General features: G+C 36.3%; 1 protein-coding gene across 18 annotated transcripts in view; it reads right to left on the bottom strand.

The window, feature by feature from the left end:
- rims2a (regulating synaptic membrane exocytosis 2a) overlaps positions 1-27,948 on the bottom strand; it is a 202,097-nt gene that overhangs the window by 63,090 nt on the left and 111,059 nt on the right. For 7 of the 18 annotated variants that reach the window (XM_065298733.2, XM_065298724.2, XM_065298729.2 and 4 more), the window contains 9 exons: positions 27,036-27,166; positions 26,432-26,603; positions 25,051-25,204; positions 22,842-22,910; positions 18,708-18,843; positions 18,371-18,436; positions 14,253-14,435; positions 12,014-12,123; positions 11,405-11,437 (listed from right to left, as the gene is read on the bottom strand). In XM_065298733.2, the coding sequence (XP_065154805.1) occupies positions 11,405-11,437; positions 12,014-12,123; positions 14,253-14,435; positions 18,371-18,436; positions 18,708-18,843; positions 22,842-22,910; positions 25,051-25,204; positions 26,432-26,603; positions 27,036-27,166 (1,054 nt within the window). Of the gene's footprint in view, positions 1-2,365; positions 2,422-11,404; positions 11,438-12,013; positions 12,124-14,252; positions 14,436-18,370; positions 18,437-18,707; positions 18,844-22,841; positions 22,911-25,050; positions 25,205-26,431; positions 26,625-27,035; positions 27,167-27,948 lie in introns of those variants that run through there. The other 11 variants (XM_065298730.2, XM_065298723.2, XM_065298725.2 and 8 more) reach the window with 5 other exon arrangements.

The raw sequence follows: 27,948 nt of genomic DNA, 5'->3' as shown, positions 1-27,948 counted from the left end.
TTGTAAAGTTACGGAATGGACGGAGTCCAAAACAAAATTCCCCCTTGGGGACAATAAAGTATAAAACAAACAAACAAACAAACAAACAATAAAACAACTCATGAGACGTCAGTCAAACAGTCAGACACTCAAAGCCAGGTAAAAAAAATCACAGCTTTTTTGTAAAGAGGGCAAGACATGACAAGCAAGGGTAGATGTGTTTAATAAATGCCTAATTTTGTGGTGGAGATGGTAAAACTCTTTATTAGTATCTAAAATGCCTCTTATTTTCTGACCTGCACAATGAAGGATAACAGAACATTTTGAGTGTACTGTACTCACATACAACATGTGTTTTTGTCACCACAATTATTTTAAAAATAATCTGTAGAATAGTTGTACTCTATACACTTTGTCATTATTTGCCTGGGCTTCTACTTTCAAAGCTAGGTATTAATTGAGTTATTAACAAAACCAATAGTAAGCAAATGCAGAGAAAATTATGCAATATACAGTAATAAAAGAGTTGATAGATTCATACAGTCGTTCAAATACAACCGGCCCTTTGAGATTAACCGTAATGCTGATGTGGCCCGGGATGAAATTGAGTTTGACACCACTGCTCTACAGGAACAGTGACAGTTAAGTGGTTAAAAAGCAATGGGTTACTTTACTTGATACTTCAGAAAAGTAATATTATTACGTAATGCATGTTACTTGCAGTGTTGTGCCTGAACGAGTTCATTGAACGAAAGTTCATGAACTAGTTCATATTTTGTATTACTGTATTACTGCCTGATGAACGCAAGGTGAACTCGTTCATTCTGGGGCTTGTGAACGGCACGCTCTCTCACTTTAACGTCATTCAATAGGGTGCCAGATTTCTATAGAGTCTTCCAGGCGAAAACCCGTCAAAAACACACTGTAAACAGGCCTTAATGTGTAGCGGAAAAACACCCAATCTGGCAACACTGCCACCAGGCTGCATGCGTCATCAAAACAACACTGACTGGATGCTGCTATCCAAATCCCTGCCGCGCCACTCGCATAGTTTAACATTAAATAACATCAAATTTGTCCTAAATCGTTAACGATTAACAAAGGCTGCTTACGCATATTCTGGATCTTGAAATAGACTCTGACTAGCTCACGCTATTTAACGTGCACGTGCGGTGTGCAATACCTGTGATTTGTCCTACACGCAACGCCTCGCAGCGATGTGCGACCCCTTGAAGCACCCGACTAGCCTTTCAAGGTATGTGCAAGCAAATAAAAAAATTAAAAGACTCTCAATGCTAATATAAATCCTGGTTGGATACGGATTTAATGTTGGATATGAAGATGAAATCTGATGCATTTAGCTTCAGTGTTAAAACTGATAAAATATTTCCTGTCTGTGGTTCTATATGGGCTATAATGGCAATATTTTTTTTTATTAGTTCAAATTAGTTCATTTTTGGAACTGTGAACTAGTTCAAAATTTGGAAATATGAACTATGAACTGAACTAGTTCATTTTAAAATTTATGAACTGTGAACTGAACTAGTTCATGTAGAAAGTGAACTTTCCCAACACTGGTTACTTGTAATGCGTTACCCCCAATACTGGCGCTCTTACCCAACTTATAAAACCGCAAAGCAACCCCTTAGGTCAAACAGCTCAAACTATGTATGTTTTGATCACCGCTCTGAATCTGATCTCTATCAAAAGTCCTTCTCAAAAATCCAATTATCTCAGCTTTTGCTTAAAATTTGGTATTTTTGAAGAAACCTACCCATACTTGAGAGCTGATAAGAACAAATAAAGGTTGGATAAAAGTGTTTGGTTGGAAAGCAGAGGGTCTGTTCTTTCATTTGATATTTTATATTTTATATATTTATAGAATTACTAGAAGAACTTTTGTGAAAATCATAAAAAATGCTGTCACTGTTTGGCAACTTTTAAGAGTTATTTAAAATCATTTAGTCAAAAGTTCTTACAAGATCCATATCTTTCATACCTTTTCTAGTCTGAAAAACCTTTATCCACAAAGAATCTTTCCTAAACCCAAAAGGTTCTTCAGATGTTAAAGGTTCTTTATGTAACCTTTCAGCCAAAAATGGTTCTTCTATGGCATCGTGAAGCACCTCAATCTTTAAGAGTGCTCATCCAAAACTGGATGTTTTGTCATCATTTGTCTTCTGTGAACAACAAATTTTAGCAGATTGTTCAGATTGATGTTTTCTAGAAAACGAACAATGTTGACTGGCTGGAAACACGACAAAAACTTTCCCTTTAAGCTGCTACAATAATTTTTTTCCAGCAGGGCGAATAATTGTAAGCGGATATGAAGCAGGGCCACAGACAAGAGGATGCAGAGAAAAGCGAAGCAGAAGAAAGGACAGACCTGAGTTTGTCTGACTTGGGGAGTCCGTGTCTTCTGAGAGGGAGGGGTTAAGGGGTGAAGGGGTCATGGACAAACACAGAGGAGAGGGGTGTGAAAGGAGGTGTGCAGAGGGAGGAAAGGAACAGTCAGGGGCAAAAACACAAGGGGAAGGAGTACAACACAACAATAACACAACACAAACATACAACAACACAACACAAAACCACAAACAGAGGTTGCATGAAACAAAGGAAAGACCACTGCAGCTAAGTTGGCATGGCATTGGAAACATTAAAGTCATGGGTTTAAATCCCAATCAATTGATGAACTGTGAATTATGAAAGCAATAGATTAACGCATCCCATGATGTTTCAACATAAAAGAGAAAAAAAGAAAAAAAGAATAAAATTTTCCCTAAACATAGTTCAGATGAAAGACAAGTCACGTAGTCAGTCCTGCTAAAAGACAAATCCTGAAACATTAGAAAACTGTTAGTAGAGCATGCAAGATGAATGAAAAAAAAAAGATTAAAAGAATTGAGGAGGATCTCCACAAAACCTGCAGAGAAACAACCTGCTAAACAAGAAGACAAACAGAATAGGAGCACCCATTGGTTGGTAAGGTGCATCTGTTAAAAAAATATCCTTTTACAGTCCTAGTTTGTTTGTTTATTGATCTATTTACACCAATCTAGCACTATCTATGTGCACGGCAAGAACCGGTTAACACACACACACAAGTTAATCTATTCACAAGTTGGGGAAGGACAATTTGGCATCTCCAATTCACCTACAGTAACCTGCATATCTGAAAACAGGGTACCCGGAGGAAACCAATGCCACTGTGCCGTCCTTTAAAATCCCAAATATACCATGCAAAGACCACTATACTGTAAGGAAGCCATTTATAGGTTGATCTACCAAAAACTGAAGAGCCAGTTATATTGTCTCAACCAGTGATCCCAAGACTTATGATCTTGTATACCCAGAATTAATTGTTCATATCATAAATGCAACAAACAGCTATCAATGCATGATTATAGTTTGATTATAGTTAGAATGGCCACCGGTTTTGAAACAAAAATTTTGTTAACCTTCCTAACCTACTAATAAGTTGTTGAAGGGCTGATGAGTAAACCATACTCGATTCACACTGTTCAAAGATAACAGAAGTTTAATGCCGTTTGCCACTAATTGGACTTCATCCTCCTCCGCATATTTACATTTTTATCAGCATCTTCACAGAAAACACAATCTGCTGATGACGCTGTTTATTTCACCCGCGTAACAATGAGCCGTGCTTTAACCAGCCGCAGCATTAATCACACACCGCCACTATGCCCATGATCTTGTGTACCCAAGCACATTTCTAATGCATTAATCACCCAAAAATCAAAATGCCACTCCATACGGACGACTGCATGATGGTACGCTAATTAACTCGGCTGGATACAGACCATACACACACACACACACACAGAGAGAGAAAGAGAGAGAGAGAGAGAGAGAGAGAGAGAGAGAGAGAGAGAGAGAGAGAGAGAGAGAGAGATTCTAAATTCAGTGTCAGTGATTATAAGCATCTCACTGTCGTCTTATTTAAGTTTGACACAGTAACAGTCAGTCAGATCAATGACAGAGTGGTGATGGGTTTTGAAACATTCATCTGCGGCAGTATTCACCACACGGAGAGGCAACGTTGTCATTTCCTTCAGCTTTCAAGCTGAGGATGTGTGTTGAAATCTTCCTAGTTAACACGAAACGACAAGTCATACAAATGGAGCAGGTCCATGTGGAATTTGTTGGATATGCTGAAAAATTTTTTTCACAAGACTAGCGCATTAAGACTACAGCTGCATTTCTTCACTACAATATAGCTAAATAAACAGAATTTCTGAACAACATCTCTTATGTTAAAAGAAAAAAGATACACAGATCAACACATTTAATTCCAATACAGTAGCTACACTGTCAGAAAAAATTGTCAAAATTGCCACTGAGGCTGAACCCTTTAAAACGATCCTATAATACACTGCAAAAAATTATTTTCAAGAAAAAAAACTTCTTAGTATTTTTGTCTTGTTTTCAGTAAAAATATCTAAAAATTCTTAAATTAAGATGCTTTTTCTTGATGAGCAAACCGAGCCAAGAAAATAAGTCTAGTTTTTAGAACAAAAATATCAAATTTAAGTGATTTTGTGCATAAAACAAGCAAAAAAATCTTGAAAATTTTTCTTAAACACTAAATTCAAGAAGAATTCAAGAAAAATGAGCTTACCCCATTGGCAGAATTTATTTTTGCTTGTTTAATGCAATAAATCACTTAAATTTGATATTTGTGGTCTAAAAACTAGACTTATTTTCTTGGGTCGTTTTGCTCATCAAAAAAAGCATCTTAAAGATAGTAAATTTTAGCAGCATCTAGTTGTGAGGTTGCGAATTGCAACCAACGGCTCAGTCCACTGCTCACCCCTCGCTTTTGAAACACATAGAGAAGCTACGGTAGCCGCCACCGGACAAACACGCCATCGTCAGAAACCAACTTAGTAAAAACACTTTGTCCATTAATGGCTTCTGTAGAAACATGACGTAAGGGGACCCTCGATGTATGTAGATAAAATTTTTCATTCTAAGATAATAAACACATAACAGTTCATAATGAAAGGTCATTGTACACCCTGATAATATAGTTTTGTATATGATTTGGCATTTCTGTCAAGAGAACCTTCTAAAAATTACACACTGCACCTTTAATTTAAGAATTACATTTTTTTTCTTGAAAATCATATTTTATAGTGTGTACCATTTAGGTACAGATGTGTATGCATTTGGTGCAGTATATACCTAAACCTGCATTCTCTGGTACTAATATGTACCTTTAAAGTACTAATATGCACTACTTGGTAATATTATGCACCTTTTGGGGCAGTTTCCCAGGCAGGGTTTAGGTTTAGCCAGGACTAGACCTTAGTCATATTAGGACATTTAAGTAGTTTTTACAAACATAAATTAGAAAAAAGGTTACTGATATGCATATTGAGAAAAATTTTCACTGATATATGTTAAGATATGTAAGGGCAACATTTTTTTTATTAAAGCAGCTCAAGCATGTATTTTAGTCTGGGACTAGGATAAAACCTGTCCTGGAAACTACCCATAAATGTACTAATATGCATTCTTTGGTACTAATATGTATCTTTTATGTACTAATGTGCACTCTTTGGTACTAATTTGTACTTCTTATGTACTAATATATTCTCTTTATGTGCAAAAGTGTACTTTTTGAAAGGGTACAGTACCATCCCAGTGACAGCTGGGGACATTTCTCTGACAGTGTAACCAATAGACGAATAGATACTCAGGTACAAGTAAGAAATTATGGACCACTAAACACAACAGCATAAGAACAGACATGTTACTATTGTGATGTATTAAACTAGACTACAAAAAAATCTTTATTTGATAATAAGCTGTGTTTTTTGCTACTGAAATCAGTTGATAAATCATTTTCAGAAGTGATCTGAGCAGACGATTTCAATGCAAATTTGCTTTATACGATCAGTGGTCGCATGCTGTGGTCGGTTTGTGTACTAAGACTGATTAACACAAATGCTTTCTCCTTCCTTATCTCTGCCTGACTACATTCGTTCCACTTATTTACAGAAGAACAGTTTAAAAAGGTAAAAAACCCCATGATGAGGAAAGGAAAGAGCAGACAAGGTCAAGGTCAGAGAGGTCAGAGGTCACTGGGATGGACCTTCACGAACCTGTCTGAGTTGGGATGTGCATCATCTCCAGATAGCCGTTAGTCGAGTGACCAGCACTGACCACTGAACTCTGCTGATCCTCCCATGTCACCTCTTAACACACAAGTCATCATCAAAGAGACACAGGCAGTGTTAACACATGGCTAACGTGCATCAGAGGAACTGCAGGGTAAACAATTACCTATTGCCTTTACATTGACTCCAAACCATATCTGCACTTCAATTCAGTCACACTGACATCAAATCAAGAGATATCTATATTATGCACAGGCATGGTTTTCAAGCAAAACATTTTAGAATTTTTTTTATGTCTTTTATGTTTTAAATAACACATAACTATAATACAATTAATGAACTATATTACTTTGTGGACGAATTATCAGTCAACAACATAAAGTATATACAGTTTGATCATTAAAAAAACTGTTTTGCTTGAAAGTGTGCTTGGGTTATCTTTCTTAAAAATAAATGTGATTTGGTTTGAAACATACGTTATAGATTTTGTGACTTAAGTGTACATCTATTGAGGTTTAGACAAATCCTAGAGATTTCAGCACTGCAGAAGTGAACAGCTCTTCTCATCATGTGTTTGTGCGCCATCTGCTGGTAAGGAACTGCAACTGTCTTGCTAATATTCATACTGCATGTCTTATGGAATATTATGGAATACCCCACTTTGTTGCAAGAGTACATAGACTAAAAAATAAACTCCTAAAAAAGATATCTTTTTAATCATCTGTCTAGCTGTATTTTTGGCTCATAAGAACAGTGCAGGATATGTATCAACAGAAACTGAGTATCAATCCAGATCACCTTCATTCTACACAATCTCTCTGAAATATTCACAGCAAATCACATGCTTAGAAAAGCCTAAAAACAGAAAAGCTAAGAGAAAATCTCATTCAAGCAGACCACAAAGAACACAGACTAGTGTCAATCCTTTATTGAGCGAGATGGTTTTAAGAAACGTTAAAAGAATATCTTTAAGGGACGATTTCCCAGACAAGGATTCATTTATTACTTTAGACTAGTCCTAGACTAAAATAAATGTAAGAGCTGTCCAAACTGAAAACAACTTGAACTGACATAATCTTAAAATACCGTGCTCTTTGCTTTGCCTCAAAATGCACACAAGTAAAGTTTTTAGTAAGGCATTTTGTTAAAAATAATTATATTTCCTTATTATACTTAGGCCTAGTCCTGGTTTAAGATAATCCCTGTCTGGGAAACCCCCCTGAAGAGTTTAAAGATGTAAATAGGGTTGGGTGATATGTCTAATACCAAATTATCATCAATATCATTATATGTATTATCTCATCTATATATCATACTGGTATATGCGCCTAAAAATATGCAGCCGCTGAAAAAAATAAGAAACCATTTCAGTCCCTTTCAGTTTTCTAAATGTACTATTTATAGGCAAGTGTTTAAAGGTATTACGGAGGATTTTCTTTTTCCGAGTGGATCTTCAAGACTATTGGTCCTCCTAGTTGTCAATCAGGAGTGTTGCGCAATTGCATTTTTTTAAAAAGTGGAAAAGGCGGTTCTTTTCTAAAATTCGAGAAAATCCTCCACTACACCTTTAAGTAAAATGTTTCATTCTGTCAACTACCGACAACATTTATGTCCAATTTTTATTTGCATTTAAAATAGAGAAAACATAAATAAATGTCAAAATAATAAAAAAGATGCAATGTTTTCAATCTTCAATACTGCAGAGAAAACAAGTTCAAATTCATTTCTCAACAACAAAACACGACATGGTCTCACGGAAAGTCGTGTTATAGTCATGCAAAATTTGATTAATTTATTCTGTCCATGGCACAAAATTCCGCTTTTTTCGTGCCTTGATCGTGAATGTCTTTTTCGTGACACTCGCACAAATTTTTATAAATAGTTTCTCATGTCCGTTGCACGACTTTCTTTTTTGTGTCATTTTATACATTTTCTAATTTTTTCCCCCTATTTTAAAATCATTGTCGCTTGGGGTTGGGGGTTAGATTTGGGGTTTGGGTTAGGATGTACCCAAAATGTAAAGTTTTTGTTTCTACATGTTTTTCTTCCGCTTTTACAACTATTCTCGCCTGGAGTTGGGGTTTGGGTTAGGATGTCTAAAAAAGTGATTCTAACCCCAACCTCAAGCGACAATGCTAAGAAAATAGGAAAAAACTATGAGAAAACAATAAATAAAATGAAACGAATAAGAAAGTCGTGCAACAGACACAAGAAACTATTTATAGAAATTTGTGCGAAAAAACATTCATGCTCAAGGGGCGGAAAAAGGTGAATTTCGTGCCATGGACACGAATAAATTAATCAAATTATGCGTGACTATAACACGACTTTCCGTGAGATCAGTCTGACAAAATACTTATGTATTTAAGGAAAAGTTCACCACTTTTTTTTGGATAACCCTAATTTTTTGTCACTTCTTTCATGGGTCTTGTCATGCTCTCAGTCTTTATCATTTGCTGTTGGTGACTTTATGTCACTCCCAAACTTTGCTTTTGTTGACTGAAATGGTCACAATACATCTAAAAAATGATGATTAAACTCAAAAACTTGAGTGGTCTCTTCAGTTTTTCCACAGCTGTATATACCAGGATTAAATATAGATCATGTATCATCTATTCAATATGTATATCACCCAGCACTACTGAAAAGGTGATATATTTTTGTCAGGAAGAGCAGTAGAGGCTACACTGCAAACACACATCCAGAGACACTTGCCTTTCCTCCCGTTGACCATCTGCCCATTAGGCCTCACCTCACAATCTTTAACACAACAGCAAAAACAATGGAGTAAACAAAACTACCTGTTAAAGTGAATGAGTTGTATTTCAAACAGCTTATGTTGAGTAAATAGCAGTTGGACAGAAAAGATGCATGCTGGGAAGGTGGCAGACTCACAAACTCCCAACTGAACAGATTATGTGACAAATACAACGGATGTGTCAGAAGGAAATGCGACCAGCTGGAAACTGCAGACCGTGTGTGAAAATATCAGTCCCATGTACAACCAATTTATATAACCAATGCTAAACCGTGTAATGAGTCAGAGATTTCAACCCATAGTATTATCAAATTCCCTTAAACCTGAGACAAAGAAACTCATTTATGCATACTGGATAATGCAAACATCTACAATCATTCAAAACAACCAAACACATTTTGACATTGGGACAAGAGACACACATTCTCAGAAATAAAGGTACAAAGCTGTCACTAGGGTGGTAAGTTACTCTTTCAGAACTATACCTTTATACCTTTGTGGATTAATTAATTTTCTTTAAAAAAATCCAGATAATTTACTCACCACCATGTCATCCAAAATGTTGATGTCTTTCTTTGTTCAGTCGAAAAGAAATTATGTTTTTTGAGGAAAACATTCCAGGATTTTTTCATTTTAATGGACTTTAATGGACCCCAACACTTAACCGTTTTAATGCAGTTTAAAATTGCAGTTTCAAAGGACTCTAAATGCTCCCAAACGAGGCATAAGGATCTTATCTAGCGAAACGATTGTCATTTTTGGCAAGAAAAATAAAAAATATGCACTTTTAAACCACAACTTCTCGTCTTCCTCCGGTCGTGTGACGCGCCAGCGCAATGACCGCAAATTAATACGTCATCACGTCAAGAGGTCATGGATGACGTATGCGAAACTACGCCCCAGTGTTTACAAGTGTGGAGAAAGAGGACCGTTTTGACGTTGTTGTATGTTGAATGATACCAATTAATGTCTTTGTGTCAATTTATTGTTTAAAATGGTCTGCAAATGTGCGTTTCATAAATGTAACACGTGACCTTTCCACGGCATTACGCAATTACGTGAGGTCACGCTGGCATGTCACAGGACCAGAAGATGACGAGAAGTTGTGGTTTAAAAGTGCATATTTTTATTTTTATTGCCAAAAATGACAATCGTTTCACTAGATAAGACCCTTATGCCTCATTTGGGATCATTTAGAGTCCTTTGAAACTGCATTTTTAAACTGCATTAAAACTGTTAAGTGTTGGGGTCCATTAAAGTCCATTAAAATTAGAAAAATCCTGGAATGTTTTCCTCAAAAAACATAATTTCTTCTCGACTGAACAAAGAAAGACATCAACATTTCGGATGACATGGTGGTGAGTAAATTATCTGGATGTTTTTTTTTTAAAAATGGACTAATCCTTTAACTCTTTCCCCGCCATTGACGAGTTATTTAGTGAATTAAGAGAAAACATTTGCATAATAAAGTGTTCCTGATGAGTTTTTATGGTTATTTGTAATACTATGATTATCCACTAGATTTACCCAATAGCCACTAGATATCCACTAGATTACCCAATAAAAAAAATGAAGCAAAAAATATTTATTAATTTTACAAAACGTGTATGTTTTTGATAATCATTCTGAATCTGATCTCTAACAAAATTCCTTCACAAAGATGCAATTATTTCAGCTTTTTGCTAAAAAAAATATATATATACATATAATTTTTAAGAAAAATATCCATATTTAAGAATTAATAAGCAGAGAAAAAAATCAAGATAGGATGAAACTTTTTTCATGTTTTGTTTGTTTGTTTATTGTTTGTTTGAAAGCAGAGGGTCTGTTCTTTCATTTGTTCATTTATTTCATTATATTTGTATGTTTATATATTTTGAGGAGAAAATTTTCCTGGAAGGCTTTTTGTGAAACTTTTGTGAAAATCACTAAAAATGATGGCGGGGAAAGAATTAAAGGGTGCATATTAGTACCTCAAAGATACATACTGGCACCTCAAAGGTACATATTTGAACTTAATGGTACATATTATATGACCTTTATAAAGGGTACTGTACAAGTGACATCTTTCAGTGTACTGTAAATACTCATGACCCTAAAAACAAGTTTTAAGGTCATTAACAAAAATACATGCAGAAAACGGTTGATCACAACATTGTGTCAGGTCTACAAGAAACAGACAAAACAAAACTATAACTACTACACCATATGAGTCACATACACATACAAACAAGAAGAGTTTGCAATGGACCTGGCATCAAAAGCTTTTAAAGCCTCTTTATCACATTAAAACCTGCAATATAGTTTTTTTTACGTGTTCGCAAATGTATGCGCAAGGTCGAACACACAGCCTTGCAATGCATTTATAGCTTTCTCTGACGCAATGTAAACTCTTTAAAACGCCTTATTTCTGGTATCTGAAGAAAGGAAACTTCAAGAAAGCTCAAGACCATTGCAGAAAGGTTTAATTCAATCAGAACATTGTATTTGTCCGATAGATTAAACCCCCAGTTATGCTACACACCTGGACATGGCTCAGGTTCTTCATCACAGTCTTCTGAGAGAGGATTAAAAGAGGGAACCATCAGAGCGCACATGCATGACTAAACCACACATGCCAGTAATCTGATCATGTGTGTGTGGCACTCAAATATAACAGCAGGAAGTGACAACAGCACTAACATCATATTCAGCCAATGAGGTAATGGGACGGTGCAATGTTGTAATAATAAGAAGGAATCCCTAAAAATACGGCAAAAACTGAGATCTACCCAAGAGAAAAATGAATTTCCTGGTTATCAAAGCTATTGTATGTGACGAGATAAAAACAAAGACATTTTTAAGTGATTTGACTATTTTTTCTATAAAGGAAAACATCGTTTTTTGAAACAAGAAATTCGGTGAGATGAAAACAGATTCCGGTAGGATCAAACTTCTCATAAGCATTTCTGCATCACACTTCCTACTATTTCTCTTTCCAAAAATAGCCAATTAAATTCTTTCTTGGAATCTACTTTAACCAGGATTTGTAATAATTTGTTTCTTTTGCCACAGTTAAAAACATCTGAAACACTCAGCATGAGCAATAGCCAACAAAGACCTCAGATACAGCAGAAAAGGAAACCGTACGTACTTCGTTCTAGCGTTCCTTTGGGAGGCAGTTGTGGTAGCTGTCGTCCTCTCCTGTTGTTTAGAGGTGTGCCGGTGGGACTGGTCTGAGCCGATCCTCCACGAGGATGAGCCCTGAAAGAACAAAAACCGTCAAGATTATTATTATTGTATGCACCTTATAATGCAAACATTACCCAGAATGCTCAGCTGTCAGCTACCAAGAAAATACTGATAAAACAAAACCAGTAATGTATGGGGATTAAAAATGATCATGCAAAAAAGTTCAATAAATAAACAAAAAAAAACACAGGTCCAAATGGTTCTCAAATAACTGTAATTAAATTATTTCTATACAATTCTAAAAATTAAGGAAATAGAGGGTTAAAAAACAACATGCTAAAAACATGATTAGGGGCGTGTACACCAAAGGGTTTAAACGCTGCTGAAAATGTCAACTTTGGGCGCTTGCTATGATACTTCTGTGCTGTTTATCGGTCGTTGTACAATGGTTGGTTGTTGTGGTATTTGTTTCACCCCTCCTCCACTGTGATTGGACGGTTAAGTAAAAAGTGACATCGAGCGCTGGCGCTAAGTGCAGACAAAACCTGCCAGCTGCTGCCGTTTTTTAAACACTTCCATAAGACACAATAAAAAATGTATGCCAGCCGCTGGTGTAAATGCCTTGGTGTACACGCCCCCTTACTCTATCAATCTATCATATATATGATATTTCATAAATACGTGTTTGTGTAATCATGCAAAGATGTTGAATGTTGTTGGGAATTCAAATGATAAATAAACATCATGTGGTTTTACATCAGAAAGTCATAAATAAAATAAAACATGAATAAGCAAAATAAAAAACAATAATAAAATAAAAAATGATTAAATGTACTGAATAAAAATCCAATTTATGAAAAATATATATGACAACACATTTTGGGTTTTAAAGGGACACTCCACTTTTTTTGAAAATATGCTAATGTTCCAGCTCCTCAAGAGTTAAACATTTGATTTTTAATGTTTTGGAATCCATTCAGCTGATCTCCGGGTCTGGCGCTAGCACTTTTAGCATAGCTTAGCATAATCCATTGAATCTGATTAGACCATTAGCATTGCGCTAAAGATAACCAAAAATAACCAAATAAATCAAGGACTTTGCTGCTGTAACATGGCTGCAGGAGGCGCAATAATATTACGCAGCGCTTGAAAGTAGTCCCCTTAGTTACTTTTAATAGCAGGGGACTATTTTCAGGCGGTGCGTAATATCATTGCACCTGCTGCAGCCATGTTATGGCAGCAAAGTCCTTGGTTATTACGCCAGTTTGAGAGTATAGTTCCTAGCCATATCTGCCTAGAAAATCGCAAATTAAAATTTTCCGTCTGTCTAAGTACATGATGTAACTACAGAAGAGTCAAGTTTTAAATAGGAAAAATATCAAAACTCTTTGGTTATTTTTTAGGCGCGATGCTAATGGTCTAATCAGATTCAATAGATTATGCTAAGCTATGCTAAAAGTGCTAGCACCAGACACGGAGATCAGCTGAATGGATTCCAAAATGGTAAAAATCAAATGTTTAACTCTAGGGGAGCTAGAAAATGAGCATATTTTCAAAAAAAGTGGAGTGTCCCTTTAACAAGCAATTACTGTAAAAACTACATTCACAAAATGCATTTGGCACGGGATATGAAGAGCAGTGTGTATGTCTCCACGATTACCAAACAAACAAAACATATTAAAATTTATAACAAAATAAACAATGAATTAAATGTCTAAAAAGCAAAAAAAAAAGGATTAATAAATGACGATTTTACACCATTTAACTCAGTGAAAGCATAACTGGTGTGTTTTATTAAAAAATAAACAACTGAAAAGAAATGAACAATTTGTATCCAGTAAGGAAAATTGCTATAATAAAGTAAGCTTTAAAAAGAATGTGAATAGCATAGCTGTGAATTTGGTGAGAAATATTTGAGATCATATGATTTTGATTGCCTATTATGGCATCTTATCAAATACTGAAGAACTAAATCTTCTATTTGCTCCTCATTGCTGTCTCTGATATTAAAGAGATCTAATTTATGATTTTTCTTTCCTATGGGATAAGATGGATATAACAGCAACACTGCAAAGGGAAAACAAAAATGAAGAAACTGAGCAGGTGGGTTGGATGGAGGGGTGATCTTTATAACATGAAAATGGAGGTTGTTTTGGTCAGGGTTGGTTTGCGGGGTGATCTGATGTTTTGATCTGGGTCACCTCGATAAGGCAGGGGAAGATGGTGCGGAGTGTCCTGACGGCAGGGAGGGCATTGATGACCTCAAGTGAGGGCTGTCGGGCGGCCGCTCCGTGGAGCGAGAGCGACTGTACATAGGTCTCTCCAGTGCGGACCGCTGGTCTGCAGAGCGGGACCTGTGGTGATAGTCGTGCGCTCCGTAATTCCTGGAGAAATGTGATGAGGGGGAAACATGTTGATGTTTAGTGAGGGTGAAGTTGTTGGGCGGATGGGCTCTCAGACCTCCACATGGCATTCTGGGATGGACTGAGAGATGTTGAGATTCCTTCTCGGCACTTGAAAACTATATGAAAACAATCATTGTAGCCCAACAGTACTGTGTTATGGATTTCTATTTTGTATCTGCTGTCCATGCTCCAAATAATTGTCCAGACAGACTGAATTACAAATGTCATATCGAGTTAAAGGGAAAGTTCACCCAAAAATGAAAATTCTGTCATCATTTATTCGCTCTCATGTTGTTACAAACCTGTATAAAAAATGTTGTTCTAATGAACACGAACGAAGATATTTTGAGTATTGTTTGTAACCAAACTGATCAGAGGCACCATTGACTTCCATTGTATTCTTTTTCCCACTATGGAACTCAATGGGGCCTCTGATCGGTTTGGTTACGAATATTCCTCAAAATATCTTCCTAGGTATTCATCAGAACAAAGACATTTTAACAGGTTTGTAACAACAGGAAAGTGAGTAAATGATGACAGAGTTTTTATTTTTTGGTGAACTATCCCTTTAATATTATATCTATGAAATATGCTCTTATATTTTACAGCATTAAAAATCACAGAAATAAAAAAAATTAAAATCCTGTGTTTGAAACTGTGGAAATAATTTTCAGAAATAAAGATCCTGTTCATTTTCCCCATAAAAAAAAACAGATTGTAAACAAACATGTTAATACCATCGTGATCTCAGAGGTTAAGCGATGGTATGGTACTGACTACTGAAGAAGGCGCAAGTCAATGAATTTGATTGCTTTTTAAAACTAAAACAGACAAGTCTCCATTAACATTAAAGGAAAAAGAATTATGGAGAAAATGCACTGTAAAAAGTATTTCTGGAACTAAGGCCGCTTAAAAAGTGAGCTATTTTGCTCTATAATTCATAAAAAATAAAATATAAAGTGCTGTAAATTATTAAATCCAGTGAGACATTTGACACAGTATAACACAATGCACAGAAGACAACAAAAAGGCACATATATTGTAAAATGTGTGTGTAATGCATGACCGGCTGCCCAGCAAACGATACTCTGCATTTATAAAACTGATGTATTATCAACAACTATTGTTCCTTATAAACCACTGCTGCCAATCTGTTAAAACAAAAGAAACTAGATAATGCATTTAAAAATGCCTTGCAATTTTAATTTAAATAATAATTTGGACTGCTTTACATATGCAAATCTACATGCTTTATCTGTGTAAAGATTTGATTAATTTATGAATAATAAAAACATTACTGTTAACATAAGATTTCTGCTGGACAGCTTATCACACAAAACACATATGCTAACAATTACCCACATTTACATCACTGTAAAGCCAACTATAATCCCATTACTATGCTTAAAGAAGTGAAGTACTGTATTTACAGATTCTCAAACATAATTTATCATTATAAACATAAAACTTTTGTTATTTGTATCACTGTAGAAAATGAAAGTTTGGAATCTTTACGATGAAATCATGAGGAGAAAATGATCATGATGCTTTCAAATGTATACAGTAGCTCACCATTCTCAAAGACAAAAGCTTGGTGTGGTGTATATATTTTTCTTGAGAAATATATACATCTACTAGGATGTGCACAGTACAGATGAATGGGTGAATACATTTTTTTCTTCAAATAACTAAGCTTATTCATATTAACATCAAGTGTTTTTTAGTGTTTAACGGGCATTCAACCTTGTGCTAACATTAATGTGGCACCAGAGTTTTTTTTAACCCTTAGCATTCCTTAAAAATGCCTAAAAAGGCACAAATGGTACCTGCTGTGTTTATATCGGTTTACATCATTCGAATCACAACAATTTCGGCTTTCCAAAGATATGTGACATGTTAAACTTTTTGTTTTTGAGTTGTTGTATTTGATTAAGTTTTCTGTCAAATAATGCAGTGTACACTGGAATTTTAAGGGTTAAAGTTTTAAAGTGCAACAAGTCATTTTTTCCCCAAACTTTACAAGTTTCACTTCTAAAGAAATAAAGTACTTTTGACAAATATGTTTAAAAACAAATTGCACTTAATTTTTTTAAGTATAATCAACTTGGTCATTTACAACTTTTATTTTTTATCTTGACTAATGATGAGTTGCTGTAACTTATAAAATGAAGTTAGAATAAGGTAAGCTTATTTAACTTTATTTTATAATACATTTTATAATTTAAGTTTAGAAAAAACTACAGTATTTTCTAGAAAAGGTGTTTTTATTCTTCAACAGGCATCACATGACTAACCAAATACTAAATTCAGTACTTTACTGTATCTCGCCATTACAGTACTTTTGCTCTGTCCCAAAACCCAAACCTAGTAAGATCGATGCCTACACGGGAGCATTTTTTAATCATACATGCTTCGTATACGAACGCTTTACCTATGAAAAAGGTACAAGACGGTACCAAAATTTCGTTGGGGTGGTACATTTACAAAAAAGTACACTTCAAAAGGTACCCATTGGAACTAAGAGGTACCAAAATGGTTCATATTAGGACCTTATTAAAGGTACTGTCCCAGTGACAACTTTTATACCTTTGCTGAAAGTGTACCTGTTATTAGCAAATTGTTTATTAGCATAAAATGTTTTACATGATGCCTAAGAAGGAAGATCCCTATATAGGTAGCCTAGTTAAAAGTTTTGTAACAGATTCTTATGCTTGTGAAAAAAATAAGGCTGAAACGTTTGATTATTTTCTCTAATGGGGTCCATAAAAACATTTGCATTTGCACAATGCAGTATCTATGGAAAATTGTGTTTATACACTGTCAAAGATTATGGTAAAAAAGCTGTCACAGGGACAGTAGTGTAACTTAAAAAAAGAGTCATAATACACTCACCTAAAGGATTATTAGGAACACCTGTTCAATTTCTCATTAATGCAATTATCTAATCAACCAATCACATGGCAATTGCTTCAATGCATTTAGGGGTGTGGTCCTGGTCAAGATAATCTCCTGAACTCCAAACTGAATGTCAGAATGGGAAAGAAAGGTGATTTAAGCAATTTTGAGCGTGGCATGGTTGTTCGTGCCAGACGGGCCGGTCTGAGTATTTTATAATCTGCTTAGTTACTGGGATTTTCACGCACAACCATTTCTAGGGTTTCAAAAGAATGGAGTGAAAAGGGAAAAACATCCAGTATGCGGCAGTCCTGTGGGTGAAAATGCCTTGTTGATGCTGGAGGTCAGAGGAGAATGGGCCGACTGATTCAAGCTGATAGAAGAGCAACCGAGGTATGCAGCAAAGCATTTGTGAAGCCACAACACGCACAACCTTGAGGTTGATGGGCTACAACCCCAGAAGACCCCACCGGGTACAAATCTCCATTAACTGCAAGATGCAATCCTATCAATATGGACCAACATTTCTAAATAATGCTTTCAGCATCTTGTTGATTCAATGGCACGTAGAATTAAGGCAGTTCTGAAGGCGAACGGGGGTCAAACACAGTATTAGTATGGTGTTCCTAATAATCCTTTAGGTGAGTGTATGTCTCATCTACGTACAGATATGTACCCTTTGACGATCTAATATCCACCCTTTAAGTACAAAGGTGTGCTTTTTGAAATGTGATAACTTTTGTACCTTATGTGGAGTGTATGAAGTCCAAGCACAGTGGTCTATGGATTACCAAGAGATTTAATAATCAAAAGGATATTAGGATATTCCTTTTTTAGGATACAGATTTTGTATTTCACATGCTAATGTAAACCAGTCGCCATCATTATGTTAGCACAAGGTTCAGCCGATTCAGGTTTCTCAATGCCAAGGGAGCCTCGGTGATGTTCGCAGAAACCCTGATGTATTAGTGATGGTTTTTATTAGTGGGTTTTATGGTTTTTAGTAAGAATGGTTCTACCTGAGCTCCTCCAGCTGACTGTCATGAGGCTGACTGTGTCGGGTTCGAGGTAAGGTGAGAAAATGACTGCAGGCAGATGGAGAGAATACACATGGATTTTCCATGTGGAAGAGAGAGATGGAGAGATTTGAGAAAAGAGAGCGGATCGTGTTTTCATTGGAGCTGATGGTATGAACCTAAACCCTTCATGTGGAAGAAATGTGATTACCGACACGTTTAACTGCATCAAAAGGGCGGATCATTTTATGATAATGTCAATAGAAATGGCGATTGGCATTAATATGATAGATTCAAAATGCATAAACTGATTCAGTGGAGTGAAAGAGAGCAGTCTGACCTCTGAGAAGGGGGCACACTGGGTGACCGTGACCGCGCCCGGTTGATGTCTGCTGACCGAGAGCAATGATTGGACGATAAGACCTGTTCGGGCACAGAGAGGGTGGAGCTCTGGAGATCCCTGCCGTTTCTATAGTCTGTAAAAGAAGACAGATACAGAATTAACCATGAAAATATATATAGGAATATCTATTATAAAACGGGCAGTTCTGGTTCTTCATTCTGATTGGTTGAAACGCGTTCTAAGCCGTGATAAAATACACCGGTAACCTCACGGTTCAGACCACATTACATAAGTATCACTGCGCCACTGTTACTGCGTATTGATTTATGAAAATAAACACCACAGTCTTAAATCATATTTTTAATTTGTCTACAATTGCACAATTAATGGCGATATCCAGATGAATGTCAATAAATATTGTTGAGTCATCTCGTCGATAAAGAGAAAACGTTGTCTGAGGATTTTATAACTCAAGTTCATATGTCCGCTATTATCCACTGGGTGGCGATCTTACCCAACTTAAACACTGACGCATTCACTGAAAACACCGTGTAGTACTGTTCATGGCTCCATAGATATGTATAAAGGCTAGATGGCTTACCGCTGAGTCCCTAATGGCATCACCTGGCGGCCATCTTAGGACAGGACGCTCGCTCACTCGTAGCATTGAGTTTAATGGTGAAGGTACTTTTAAATGACCATAACTTGCTCAATTTTCTACCGATTTTCAAACGGTTTGGTTTTTTACAAACGTTATTAACGTGGCTATAATACTGGATGCTTTGACATGTTTCATGATTTTTTTATATATTTTTAGTATAGGTATGCAGTGTCATAGTTACATCTTTGACGTTTATAATAAACCAAACCGTTTGAAAATCGGTAAAAAATTAAGCAAGTTATGGTCATTTAAAAGTACCTGCATCATTAAAACTCAATGCTAGGAGTGAGCGAGCGCCCTGTCCTAAGATGGCCGCCAAAATGCAGACGTTCCACTCAATTGGCCAGCAGGGCGGGCGAGCCATCTAGCCTTTATACATATCTATGCATGGCTCCGTCTGAATCTGATCTCTTACTAAAGTTCTTCACAAAAATGGAATTATCTCCGCTTTTAATAAAAAAATTTGAGAGGTGATAAGAGATCAAATGAAGGTAGGATGAAATGTTTTTTTGTTTGTTGTTGTTTCAAAGCGGATGGTCTGTTCTTTCATTTTGATATTTTATGTTTATATAAAGAAAATAATTTTCTGGAAGGCATTAAACTAAAACTGGGTGGCAACTTAAAAAAAAAAAAAAAACGCTGACGGGGAAAGAGTTCAGCATGCTTCCAAGCATATTTGATCATCACTTCAACAGTTGCACGATATAAATGTTAATGTATAAATTAGATGAATGGTTATTTATAAAATAAACACCACAGTCTTAAATCATATTTTCATTGTGTCTTTGCTGTGTCTGTGTTGGTTGGGAACTGCGCTCTGTTTCAGTCACACTTGATTCTGAGGAACTACTTTGTTTGGCGGAAGAGTAATATTTGTACTAATATAATTACAACTTATTTGTGTTTTATTTTATAAAATCCCGCTAACGTTATGCATATGAAGTAACCGTTTTATAAACGCAATAAACCCCTCGAAGCGTTGGGTTACCAGTGCATTTTATAACAGCTAAGGGGGTTTAGGCACTCCGCTTCGCGTCGTGCCTAACAACGCCCCTTAGCTGTTATAAAATGCACTGGTAACCCACTGCTTCTCGGGGTTTATTGCTTTAATATACAGTATATGATTTTTTCCCCCGTACAGGCACACCCATCTGAATGTGACCATTTGAGTAGTACACATTCTACATCACACTACAATAAATACTAAACACACAGGCCGGAAAACAACTACATCGGTACAGAGTGCATGAAGGAAAAGCAGCGATCTATAATTCTGTAAATGTTAATCATCTGCTCCCAGTTGGAGAACACTGTATCAGCACTTTACAACTGAGACCATGTCAAAATCAATGAGAGAGAGAGAGAGAGAGAGAGAGAGAGAGAGAGAGAGAGAGAGAGAGAGAGAGAGAGAAATGGTGGGTTGTGCCAGGCTTCTCTTCCTGTATGTATCATAGATAAGAGATATGACAGCTGAAATATGTGAATTTTGTGCTGTATACAACAAGTGCACACTTCATGAAATACTGTATCTCACAATGCAAAGTGACTTTCTATTTCCAATGTGAAGTCATGATTTTTAAAAGGGACATATCATGAAAATCTGACTTTTTCCATGTTTAAGTGCTATAATTGGGTCCCCAGTACTTTTATCAACCTAGAACATGCGAAAAAGATCAACCCAGTAGTTTTGGTAAAAGTTTTAGTTTTGCTGCAAGCATGTGAAAAAATAGGTCATTGAAATTTGGCTCCCTTTGTGATGTCAGAAGGGGATAATACCACCCCTTAATCCCCTTAAAGCAGAAAAAACAGGACTCGGGACACAATCAACTTGGACATTAAGCAGCGGAGTCATCTCCACTCGCAAATTACGTGAATGGGGCTAGAAAGTAGCTACTGGCAGCCTAGGGACAGCAACCTTCAACCCGATGGCATGAGAACACCGGCCCTCGTGGCCAAAAAAAACTGACCGGCCCACCAAGAATTCTCCCGGTCCTCCCAATGGCCAATCCGGGCCTGATAAATTATCTATATGGTATTTTGAGCTAGAACTTCACATATGTAGTCAGGGGACATGAAAGATTTATTTGACATATTAAAAAAGTCTTGTGAAATGTCCCCTTTAACTCTTTCACCGCCAGCATTTTTAAAAAAAGTTGCCAGCCAGCGCCAGCGTTTTTCATGATTTTCACCAAAGTTTAATGCCTTCCAGAAAATGTTCTTCTTTAAATATATAAACATACAATATACCAAATGAAAGAACAGACCCTCTGCTTTCAAACAAAAAAAAACGTTTCATCCTACCTTTAGTGGTTCTTTTGCAATCAGCTTTTGAATATGGGTAGGTTTTTGCAAAAACACCATATTTTGAGCAAAAAGCAGAGATAATTCCATATTTGTGACGGACTTTTCATAGAGATCCCATTCAGAGCGATCTTTAAAACAGACACGGACATGCAGCAGCTTGCCATAGGGCAATACTTCCGGTTTTAAAAAGTTGCGGAAGGGCGCCACCTGGTGGATAATAGCGGTATTGCGGAAAGACGGAAAATCTCGTCATTGGCGGGGAAGCGTTTTCTCTTAATTGACGAGATATCTCGTCAATGGCGGGGAAAGAGTTAACATATATTGTTTTATCCATTTGTATACAATTTGTACAACTATTTATTTTCGGAGTTTATACATGCAACATGATATGGTTTATGTGTCAAAAGCCATGTTTCCACGATTTGATGTGTATTTTAAAGTATCGCATCAGAAACGAGTGATGGAAATGCCAAATTTCGAATAGAAATCTTAATTCGCAAAAAAGTTGTTACGCTCCCTTAAGTTGGTTTTTGACTTGCGAAAAATAGTAAATGTGAATAATGGGAGATGGAAACGCATTTGCAGAATAAATTCTAACGTAGTGAACATTAAACCCACTGGGCTGACCATCTAGCTGACGAGTTTAACGGTAATCTGTAATTCTGCTAGATGGTGCTCATGTCCAATTTATAAAAACTGAAGCAAAAACTAATTTAACAACATTTTTAACTCCGTGTATGTTTTGATCATCGTTCTGAATCTGATCTCTAATAAAATTATTTGACAAAAATGAAATTATTTTAGCTTTTTGCTCAATATTTTATATTTTTGAAGTAACCTACAGTACACATATTTAAGAGGTTATAAAAATGAAGATAGGATGAAAAAAAATTCTGTTTTGTTTGTTTCTTTGAAAGCAGCGGGTCTGTTCTTTTATTTGATATATTTGTATGTTTATACATTTATTGAAGAACATTTTTCTGGAAGGCATTTTGTCAAACTTTTGTGGAAAAAAAAATGCTGGCGGGCAATTGTACTTGCTTTTTTTGCTTATGAGTGTTTATTTTGGACACAGCCCTCTGAATATCTGTGAGATTTTGGTTTGCAACATCTTTATATTGAAAGAATCTAGCAGTAAATCTCTTAATCTCCTCCTAATGTCTTACCTGATAAAACACCAACACCATCTTCACAGTCATAGTCTGAAAACTCGCTGTCACTGATCCTCTGGGACCCTACAGGAGAGAAAGAGTGAAGTTTTAATATCAGTCTAGTTAAGATGTTGTTTCAGTATTAAATTAAATATAATCTTGCATTTTTTGTCCCATAGAAATATCCCAAAAAGCCAGCATAATGTCCGTGCCCACCTTTGAGAACAGTTTTCAAGTTTTCTGCACACTTTGTAGACAGCTTTCCTAGTGGCTATATGTAACAATGACTGACAACCACAGCTCTATCTTAAATATTTCTATCAAGCGGTAAAGAAACTATATGTACCTGCTTATTTCGTAACACTTAACCAAACGTGTCAGTCAGATGTCTCTCTTTCTTCCAAATCCACCAAGTCAGCACCACCAAACAAGTACACGATGGGTCTTGTATTAAGCGAGAAAATTGATCTATTTTCAGTTCGTTTTAGTCATAAGGAATAAACCGCACACAATGCTGTTCCTCAACCCGTAACGCTGACGTTTGCCGAGTTTGACAGTCCGAGGCGACAACTCCATCACTCAGCTCACATTGAAAATGAAAGCTAATCTGCCGTCCTGCCTCGCAGAACTCCAACCTGCAGTCGCCCACCGAGAGGACGACGCTTGTGCTTTACAGGGATAGCTAGCAACCCAGCAATAAACCTCATTCATGTCTTTCCATCTTGCTTTCATAAGGCTGTCATCTTTCCTTGTTTTGCTCTGCGCTGCATACATCTCTACGTCTCTATCACTAAATCAAACCCACACGCAGACGTGTCAGAAGAGAATTCGACTTTAAGACCGTGTGTATTGGTTAAGACTGTAAACGAAGCCCAAGCGCACAAAACCAAAAAACAGCTGGGGCGCACCAGATAACACGTCAGCCACGTCGTACGTCATTTGCATCACTACGTAGATTTTCAATGAAGGGTCAGCAAGCTCTCGGACTAAATCTAAAACATCTTAAACTGTGTTCTGAAGATAAACTTACGAGTTTGAAACGACATGAGGGTAGGGCTGCATAACGATTAATCGCGATTAATCGTTTGCAGAATAAAAGTTTTTGTTTACATCATATATGCGTGTGTACTGTGTATAATAATTATGCATGAATAAATACACTTGCATGTAGGTATTTAAGGCGTATTTACATGTGTATATACATTTTTATATTTATATATAATTTATATTATATATAAATATTTAATCTATAAATATTTTTTTCTTAAAATTATACATGCATGTGTGTATATTTATTTATACATAATTATTATACACAGTACACACACATATATGATGTAAACAAAAACTTTTATTCTGCAAACGATTAATTGCGATTAATCGTTATGCAGCCCTACATGAGAGTGAGTCATTAATGACATTATTTTCATTTTTGGGTGAACTATCCCTTTAAAAAAAAAGATAATGTAAATGCAAAACCACACAGCAACCAAAAAAACTATACTATAGCTACAGTATGATGTAACGCAAATAGGTCCAGATAGAAAAATCATGTTATTAGGGGGGAAGTTTAGCTGCTTAGCCAAAATTATTACTTTGAAATTCCTAAACAAAACTGTTACTTAATCATGATCTAAAACGGGGGGTCGTGGAGGGCCAGTGTCCTGCAGAGTTTAGCTCCAACTTGCCTTTGGTGCTAAGCGCTAAAGTTGGTGCTAAACTCTGCAGATCACCTACAGGACTGAGTTTAGATACCCCTGATCTAAGATTTTGGCCATACCACCAACCTCTACAGCAAATCCTACCAATAGCACACTTGTGCAATACTGTACAGCATATGAAGAGGTTGGACCAATCTGCAATAAAGAGGGAAAAACTGCAGCACTGGGGAAAATCAAAGGGCATTGTGGGAAAGTTTGGTGATGTGGAGATATGGTCCATTTCATTCAGTGTTCATTTAGTCTTTCACAGAAGTGAGAGGGAAAGCAGGGTGGATCCAGTGTAAAAACACACGATGAAACCCACAGGACAAGCATGCAGCTTTCATTACCTGATGTGTATGAATACTGGCCTTTGGCTGCAGAAACGATGAGGTCAAGAAATAAAAAAGAAATAAATGCAGGATACTCATACCAATTCCTGGAGATTTCAGCTCTGACAAAGACTGAGGGGGGTAAGAGACAGAGAGAGCGAGAGAGATAAAGAGAGAGAGAGAGATACGTACTCTGCAATCTGCGTGAGGGACTCTCTCCATGCAGTGCTCGTCTCTGCATGGAGGGGGAGCTCTTGGGCAGGGGGACTGATGACACATCATGCGTTTGGAGTTTGTACCAGTGTGGCTCATCATCTACGAGTGCTGTTTCCAGCTCTATGAGGATCTACAGAAGATGAAGACAAACATTGACATGCAGTCTATATCTAAAAAACTGTGCACAACCTCACAGCAAATTGCTAATGAACATTACATATATGCATAAAATACAGCAGTGTAAATGTAAAATATTCATATTTTTCATCATAAAACTATACTCTCTTAATTCATTTACGTATATAAATTATAATGCTTTTATGATATACAACTTGTAGAAATAATAAAGTTATTCTGCTTGATTTGTGATTCTTTTATTATAGTAAGTGAAAATTTGTTTTTCAGAGAGAATTACTGGGGGGGGGGCTGTCCTAAAAGTACAACCCACTTTTTTTGAAAATATGCTCATTTTCCAGCTCCCCTAGAGTTAAACATTTCATTTTTACAGTTTTGGAATCCATTCAGCTGATCTCCGGGTCTGGCGGTACCACTTTTGGAATAGCTTAGCATAATTCATTGAATCTGATTAGACCATTAGCATCGTGATAAAAAATAACCAAAGTTTGGATATTTTTCCTATTTAAAACTTGACTCTTCTGTAGTTACATCGTGTACTAAGACCGACAGAAAATTAAAAGTTGCGATTTTCTAGGCAGATATGGCTAGGAACTAAACTCTCATTCTGGCGTAATAATCAAGGACTTTGCTGCTATAACATGGCTGCAGGAGACACAATGATATTACGCACTGCGCGTACGAAAATAGTCCCCTGCTATTGAAAGTAACCAAGGGGACTATTTTCGGCCAGTGCGTAATATCACTACGCCTGCTGCAGCCATGTTACATCAGCAAAGTCCTTGATTATTACGCCAGAATGAGAGTATAATTCCTAACCATAATGGCCTAGAAAATCACAACTTTTAATTTTCTGTCGTTCTTAGTACACAATGTAACTACAGAAGAGTCAAGTTTTAAATAGGAAAATAATAAAACTCTTTGGTTATTTTTTTGCACGATGCTAATGGTCTAATCAAATTCAATGGATTATGCTAAGCTATGCTAAAAGTGGTACCAGCAGACCCGGAGATCAGCTGAATGGATTCCAAAATGGTAAAAATCTAATGTTTAACTCTAGGGGAGCTGGCATTTTTTCAAAAAAAGCAAAGTGTATCTTTAAAAAGGTCACAGTCATTATGATACCGAAACAAATCCTACTGGTTATATTTTTATTATTATTTTTTTTACATCTCTTACCTATTTGCCGAATATCATCTACCATGATAAATCTCTTTCTTACCTCTCCCAGGAACTCACTCTCTTCTTCTCGTACCCGGGCCTGATCCCACAGCGTGATCTCCAGCATACGTTCCCTGAACTCTCGCCGGTGGACGGGAGAATACATAAAGGTCTGGTTCCATTTGGGCTCTAGTGATTTCTTTACCGTTTTTGTTCTTCTTTTGCTTTTGTCACTGGAGAAACAATTATTCAAACTGTTTTTATTTACCATCATGGTAGAGAAACCCAGGAACAGAGTAAAAACTGTTTAAAATTCAGATATACTATCATTCAATGGGGTCCTGGAGAAGAGCAAGGTATTATGGAAATAACTGTGCTCAGTCACTGTGCTAGTCATGCATACTGTAAACCGTCTACTATTTTTTATTACTAACATTTTTTAATTTAGTGACACAACCGGTTCTGGATATATTTATGACATAAACTGTATGCACACAAAAATAATAGCATGCATCCCTAATTTTTGTCTACTCTACACTGCAATTAATAAAAAATAAACGTAAAAAAAGTAAGAAGCATTTTAAATTGTACTTCGTTGTCATTGCATGACCTCACTGCAATGCTTTTTCCAAGTCAGTTATGGTGTACAAGTAACCCAATCTCACCTTCTGTCAGGGAGGAAGTAGATTTTCACGTATGGATTTCGCGGTCGGCCGTCTTCTCTTGAAGGCAGGTCCTTCGCCCCCAGTATGGTGACGATGAGCTGATGGCCGACTTTGTCATACCACAGTTTGACCTGTAGGGGGAGAAACATCAGATAAAAATTAATACTGGCTACGTATGAGAGATGCTACATGCTCAACAGACCCATTTTTAAGCTCCGCCTATATTTATCAAAGAAACCTTTGCTCTTTTCTATAACAAGTCTTTTGAAGTCCCAACAAGTCTTATTGGTGATGCAAGCAACCCTGAGAAGATACACATCCTTTTTTTCCCTTTTTGAAATCTACAGTAGATTAAATTATATGTTCATGCTCTTTCCCATCTCGAAAATATACATATGACATTAGCAAGGAGTTTTATAATTGCTCTATGGTAAATTAACATTTATTTCTTTACATACTGTATTGAAATTGGAGTATTAAGTCAAAAATTGTAGAAATATTAATGCTATTGGTTGTATCGCTATCAAATCAAGCTTTTCTTTATACAAATAAATTGTAAAGTGTTTGCTTCGATACAGATTTACAAACTTTACACATTTTAATCATATTTATAAATTTGGTTAAAAAAATGGCCCACATAGAAATAATATCAATTTATTTTTTTACCAGTTCTTAAGCACATTTTATTGAAAATCGCATTGTTTACTGTACACTTCACTTAATTCCCATAGGAAATTCTGCAACACATGACTAGTAAGTGACAGGGCGGAGCTTAACAAAGGGTATAAAGTTACTTTTATTAACCAGAAAATAGCGTAGCGTTGAGCATACAAACCACAACACTTTTCAACTTTGCCAAGTATTTAAACAATGTCACATACTGGAAGTAAATAACATGGGTGTCATGGTAAGC

The sequence above is a fragment of the Paramisgurnus dabryanus genome, chromosome 13 (assembly GCF_030506205.2).
Source record: "Paramisgurnus dabryanus chromosome 13, PD_genome_1.1, whole genome shotgun sequence".
Classification (NCBI taxonomy): Eukaryota; Metazoa; Chordata; class Actinopteri; order Cypriniformes; family Cobitidae; genus Paramisgurnus; species Paramisgurnus dabryanus.
This window is presented reverse-complemented; position numbering and strand designations above follow the sequence as displayed.